General features: G+C 41.5%; 1 protein-coding gene across 1 annotated transcript in view; it reads left to right on the forward strand.

Annotated features, from left to right (window-relative positions):
• Positions 1 to 5,937, forward strand: part of LOC108799785 (lymphocyte antigen 75-like) — a gene marked incomplete at its 3' end in the record, with an annotated part of 68,021 nt that extends 62,084 nt beyond the window's left edge. Inside the window, 4 exon segments of the mRNA XM_018571703.1 lie at positions 520 to 578; positions 2,272 to 2,345; positions 4,629 to 4,771; positions 5,832 to 5,937. Coding sequence (XP_018427205.1) covers positions 520 to 578; positions 2,272 to 2,345; positions 4,629 to 4,771; positions 5,832 to 5,937 — 382 coding nt within the window.
• Between the last annotated feature and the right edge of the window lie 1,094 nt (positions 5,938 to 7,031).

The raw sequence follows: 7,031 nt of genomic DNA on the forward strand, positions 1-7,031 counted from the left end.
ACCGATCGGCACCCCATACACGCGATCCGCCGGCTCTAAAGCCGGCGGATCGCTTGTATGGTATCAGGCATCGCTGCCTGTTTTTAAAAAACGGCAATTTCCCGCTCACGCGCGCCGAGCGGCGCGCGCGAGGGGGCGTGTCTGAGCGGACGTCTAGAGACGCCCGCTCAGATCTAGAGAGCTCCGGGCCGGCCGTTTTTCTACTTCGGCCGGCCCGGAGGCAGTTAATAAGGAGTTGCGCTAATATGCGCAACATAAAAATTTTCAACTACCACCATTTTATTCTATAGGGTCTTGGCATTCAGAAAATATATAATGTTGGGGGGTTTTACGTCATTTTCAGGCCTAAAATGTGGAATATAACAAGGGTGCAAAAATGGAAAAAAGGGCCTCAGTCATGAAGGGGTTAAAGGACAACTTCACCAAAGATGGTGTGCTAGTTTATACATTAGCCTCCTTTTTTAATATACAGGAGACATGGCAATATACTCAGACTTTCCATATGTTTTATTTACACAGAGAACGGTCATGACGCAAAAGTGGTGGGTGAAATCTGCAAATGTTAGAAGTCACCACCAGTAAGTTGACTACATTGAAATTGTTATTTATTATTATTTTGAATTTTTCTTGTAAAACATAACTGTTAGATTGTAAACCTACTGGGGGAAAATGATCAAAACTGGAGCAGACAAAATCTAGAGCAGATTTGCACTGCAACCAATCAGCTTCTCTGTCTCATTTTCAAATCTTACCTCAGCAAACTGAAGAGAGATGCTGATTGGTTGCCATGGGCAACTGCTCCAGATTCTTCTGCTCCAGTTTTGATAAGTTCACCTCATTGTATTTGCAGATGAATTAGGAAAGTAAGTAATGTAAGAATTCTTTAGCTTGAGTTTATATATTTTATTTTTAGCCCATATTAACGGGAGGGTAACCTTTTATTTTAATCAAACCATACTGGTTTAAAGCCACAAAGCAATGCTTTAGATCTTTGCAGTATTTTAGGAAGCCCCCTGCACAATTGTGACCTGAACTCCATGGTCTTTAATGAAAACTCTGCCAGCAGGCTGACAGTTACTTAGAAGCTTTTCTATAAAGACCCTGGCGTCGGACTATCCATTTAATCAAAAGTCTTTTTTGTAGGATTATATATTCATTTAACATATTGTGTGCATGTTATTTACATGTAAAATACTCTTGTGTAGACAGCCAAAAGCCCTGAGACTGCTGGCGCAGCCTTCTTGGATGTGATATCATCAAACTCAGTGCTGCCACTGACGTGACACTCTATAGCAGGGGTAGGCGAACTTCAGGCCTCCAGCTGTGATGAAACTACAAGTCCCATGAGAGGGAAATGTGCACATATTGCAGAAATGTGTTTCTGATATCTCCTGTTCTAGTCAAACCAATAAACACCCTTTGGCCAGGTTTAAGGTCTAGCTGTGAGCAGGTGTTTAACAGCCAAATACACTTGTTCCTTAAAAGCCAGTTGCTGTCATGCTTGAATTCTTCCACGTCATGCAAAACAGTTAGTGTACATGCCAGGAATAATACTGCCCCCATTGTATCTCTTGGTTGCAATGCACAGCTGCTCCAGATTTTGTCTGCTCCGTTTTTGATTAATTCCCCCCAAACGAGTTTAGGTCTGCTGACATTCTTTGTTGAAAATGGTGGATTGTCTTTGTAGCTCCAGGTGAAGTCTGAAGTAACATCCCTTTTAGACTCAAATAATAGTTCACTGGCCCTCTTGTGACAAGAACTGGATTCTAACTACACCTATTAAAGGGACCACAAAAGGAGAATTTAGGTGTCTGCTTTCTAAACAAAGGGATATGCCATTTAAAAAAAATGAGAAAAATATAACAGAGGGACTTGCAGTATTTATAAAGCAGGGAATGTGGCATTCACCAAACATTTATTGCAGGTGAATCGGTCACTGTAATTTAAAATAAATGTGCCAAGAAGATGCACCTACTGTGACTAGTTGAAGTATAAATATGCTCCAGAGTGTTCATAGAATATTTTTTAGCTTGTATACTTCTTTTTTTCATATTAAATGTTTATTAAAGATTTTCAAAATATAACAAAAAACACACATACAATACAGTAAGCATACATTAAGACAATCACATTACATACGATATCCAAGGTAAGCTTGTATACTTCTTATGCACTTTTTTTAATGATACATATACCTTTTTCTTTGAAAACTAAATCAATTATGCACCTACATACTTCACTTTCTGCTCCATAATTTATACTGTTTTTCAGGTTTGTACTACACCGTGTCCTTGGGAGACCTTACGCTGACTGTTCCTTTGTTACAGCCCTATCCTATTTTCCAGGTATAGTGCCTACTTTGTGGTCGTTGATTCACAGATGAAGTTTAAAGTAAATCAAGAAATTACATCATACTAAATTTGGACTTCATCAAAGAAAACTTGCCAAGTCCTCCCCACACTCTGAAAATAACATATCTATACTAGGGATGCGTGGAAATTTTGGCCCCCTGAAACATATCGTCCGAAAATGCCACTTTTGGCAAAATACTGAAAGTTCCATCTTTTGGCCGAAATAGCGATGCATCCCTGCTTTCTCTTTTACTCCTCCCCGCTGTTCTTTGTCCCGGCGGGGAGGAGAGAAACTGTCACAGGAGGCCGAGTGGTGTGTGGAAGGAAAGCGCTATGAGTGGCCGCCGTCTCTCCTCCCACACTGCCGCTCTCCTAGTCCGTCACAGGAGGCTGAGCGGTGCGGGACAAACAAATCGCCGCTCTCCTGATCTGTCCCATGAGGCTGAGCTCTCCTCCCGCACAGCCCCACTCTGCCTCCTGTGACATGTCAGGAGAGCGGTGTGGGGACAGAGACACCTGTCAGCTGTCAAAGGAGGCCGGGCCAGCGGTGCAGGGAGGAGTCAGCTGTTACAGGAGACCGAGCTCAAGCCTCCTGTGACAGCTGTCAGGAAGGAGAGCAATTACAAACACTCAGTCTAATTATCGCTGAGTGTTTGTAAATAATTGAGTACATAGTATGTTTACTATATCCCCAATTATGAATGAATGGGAAGTGATCTACATATCTTATGATTGTGGACATTGTAAACATAATTTCTGTTTTAAAAGGGAAATACCATGGGTCTGTTTAGACCCCTAATATTTTCCTGAAGCCTCCAACAGTAAAGTGAAAAAATAAAAATAAATTTTAAAAGCATTAAAAAGTTTATAAAAAATGAATAAAAATAAAATATTAAATTTGAAAAGGTTAGAAAAATGTTTTTTTCGGTTTTGGCCTGACTTTTTTTTTTTTTTCTTCTTCATTTCGGTTTTGAAATTCTCATTTTGGTGCACCTCCTAATCTATACCGTAAACATTATCTGGGCTATTCACAAAAGGGTGAAGGGTTTGGAGAAGGCCGGAGAAGTGAACAATCTAGGACAACATAGCTGAACTGGAAAGTGAGCTGAATTGGAGAATTTTTCCAAATCAGTTATTAGATTGACACAGTTTAATTAGGATAATAAAGCCAAAATACGAAAAAAAAAATAAAAAAAAAAAATAATAATCCTGAAGGCAGGGTGCTGCCTCCAGGGGCCTGTTGGGGTCACACGCCTGCTGGGGGGGGGCACTTATTTTTTTCTTGTCACGTGTGCAAAAGGAGCTGGCTACTGCTATGATCTCGCGGTGCTTGTGCGGCTGGCGGCTGAATGTGTGCAACGTCCGCCACACGAGCACTGCGGGAGGATAAGTCACCCGTGCCTCTAGAACGCACTGGAATGCGCTCAGGGGCGTGGGGTTGTTCCGCAGCCATGTCCCCCGCCCGCAGTTTGATCGCCCGCACATTAGTGCCTACATTCCGGTCCAGTGTGATCTGCAAAAATAGTGCTTGCAGCATTTTTGCAGATCGCACTGGACCGGAAAGCAGGCACTGATGTGCCTGGGTTCCAGGTGCAGGCGATCGCACTCTGGGTGAGGGGCCTGGCTGCAGTGCCATTGACTTCAATGCACCGCCACGACCCCTCCCGCCCCTGAACGCAGGTGTTTTTTTGTTGGTAGATCTCATTGAGCTCGTCATTTGACAAGTAGATCTCCAGACAAAAAATTGTGGGCGCCCCTGAGCTATGTTGTCCTAGATTGTTCACATCTCCTGCCTTCTCCGAACGTTTCACCCTTTTATTAAATAACCCTGTAACAAGTGTGCATAAATAAAGTCCAAAAAACATATGCTGTGACCAGAAAAAAAACACAGCCTTTTTGATGAAAGCAATACAAGTTTCTACATAGAATATAATACAAAGTATCTTCTTCATATCCTATTGGTGTCTATTGTACTTCAGAAACGCCTCCTTGTGAACTCACACGTATGGGGCACAGAAAGCAGTGCTGTGCCCCATACATGTGCTCAGGATACACTCTCCAGAGATAAATAACCCCTTTTATGTTTTTGGGTCAAATACGCTTGGTTTGCTAAATCCTCAGTGTCATTGGTTTCAGTTTCCTCCAGTCTTGTTTTTCACCGTGTGTTTTCATGTTTACCAGTATTTGATTTCACTACACAGGGATGTTTGCAAACAGCACAAAATGTATCATAATAAGTTGTTGCCTGAGTTTAATTCAGGATTCTAATTCCCACAGACTATTTCCAACGTATTCTCTGCAACGAAAGACTCCCATTTATATGTAAAAGCTCAAACATCTCCCTGCTGGAAATGGAGACATCAAAACCAAACAATTTCACTGGAAGTTGCCCCACAAACTGGACTGCATATGAAAACAAGGTAAAGTGAAATATTAAAACGGCTTATATACCTGTTATATATTATGTAACTATGTATTTAGCCATTTATAAACACACTCTTCCATCTCAGCTTCTATAAAAATGCTCAGGGTCAGATGGGAGCAGAGACGTCACTCCCTCCATATGCCAGCGATCAGGCCATAGGCGTTTAGCTGCCAGAACTGACACATGGGAGGAGCTCACATGCTACCCTGTACCTGAAAGCACCAGGTATGTTCCGCTAGAGGTAGAGGCAGGGTCAGCAAGGGATCATTGTCGAGGTGAGTTCAGGGATCAGGGAGTCCCTTTTACACAGACCTTGTCACTTTGCCCTGAATGGGCATAGTGAGTGAATTTTTAACCACTTGAGTCCCAGCTGCTGTTTTTAAAAAGCTGTTGGGATAGCAGCTATTTGTTCCAGCGCCATTTTAAATAGTCAGCCATTCTCATAGGCTCCTGCAATCTCCTGCCAGCACATGTGGGGTCCAGAGTTAAGCCCGGGAGCTGAAACGATATCTATATGTTTATCCTAAATGTGAATAACAATATTGCCTCCCAGGATTAATTCTCAGATCCCAACAATGATATTGGATGGGATAATCTGGATGACATTTGTGTTCACTGTGTAAGCATCAAATGCTCACATAATTGAGTGCAATGTCATTTGAATTTTTGACAATCACAAACGTGTAAAAAAAAAAAAAGTCCCCATCCTGCTAAATTTGTTCTGTCCTGACTTAATCTTATTTTATTGTAATGTTAACAATTTTTACACAAGCTTTTTCTTTTCCCCTGCGTGCATTGCAATGTAGCATTGAAAGGGATATAAAGCTCTCCTAAAGTAAAACTCATATGTTCCATTTGTTCCAGGTTTACTATTCCGCTAAATTACATAAAGCCCCACTAATGTGATAACATTTTAATCGGCGGATTATATTGTTGATGATATTTTTGCTAATTATATAACCCCCCCCCCCCCTTCTCTTTTTTACTATTGTACAATACGTTTATATACATGTTCTAGTGTTGTATAACATGTATGGATCGCAATCTTTTCACAGTGCTTTTTAAAAGTCAATCCAGTATATGTGAAGTTCTCTTCTGCAAATGAGCTCTGCATAAAATATGGCGGAACGCTTCCGACAATTTCAAGCCAAAGTGACCAAGGTAAATTGTTCTTGTTACTTACTTCTGTCTTTGATGTATCTCCTGTTAAGAGACACTTATTTCCTGCCCCATTGTGTCTGCTTTGTGCCTCCATTACTCTTGACGCAATCCACATAATGCGACTGTTTCTCTGTATATGGCTATCTCTAAACTTGCTGAGGAAATGTCTGTATTTTATTGAGAAAACTATATAAAGGTTTTGGTAAAAAAACAACAACTTTATCCTATGATGTATTGGGCAGCAGGACCTCAAATCATCTCTGAATTGGTGCTGACACTGGCCTTCCCTTTGGAGGGGGGCTACTTTTTTATTCCCTATGGTCCCTGTGTATTTTATAGTAGCCACCTCTCCAAGCTCACTCCTGTGATAGACTACAATCTCATGTTTAGTTTACTAATTTGTATTGAAATTATAGTCTATCACGGGAGCGAGCTTATAGTGGTGGCTACTATAAAATACACACAGGAACCATAGGGAACAAAAGTAGCCACCCTCCAGAAAGGAGGAGAGTGTCAGCAGCAATTCAGAGATGATTTGAGTATCTACAGCCAAGTGATGCACACACTACATTTTTGTTAATAAGGTACTTGGATGCATTTTTAAGGTTTAACGCCTGAGTTTAGGGTCTGGTTTAGTACCTGGCTGCCTTTTGGGGATAAAGCCATTCTCTGAAATCTGCTCGTTTTCCCATATCTGCATCTCAAGTCCTGATCCTGACACTCTTCCAGCAGCCAGCACTCCACTCTGCCTCTTGGCATCCTCATGTGCAGTGTAGGACTATTGTTCTTGCATTGTACTTGATGATTTCTCGGGGTCGGTTGTTTAGCGTGGGGGGATCCTGCAGGAAGGAGGGATGTGGTAGGTAACTGTTCTTTTTACAAGTACCCAAGTACCATAGGCATAAATGAGCATTTAACCCTTGCAGTGCAGTGGGAGCCCCACTGCAATGGAGATATATATATATATATATATACACACACACGCTATAATTTCGCTCTGAAGTTGCTAGGGGGCCAGACCATTATAAATAGGGAAGCAGGTTGTTTACCACGACAGTAGAAGTGATTTTTTTTTTCTGAAGATATGGGTAAAC

This window comes from Nanorana parkeri, unplaced genomic scaffold, assembly GCF_000935625.1.
Source record: "Nanorana parkeri isolate BGI_ZX_2015 unplaced genomic scaffold, ASM93562v1 scaffold1812, whole genome shotgun sequence".
Lineage (NCBI taxonomy): Eukaryota > Metazoa > Chordata > Amphibia > Anura > Dicroglossidae > Nanorana > Nanorana parkeri.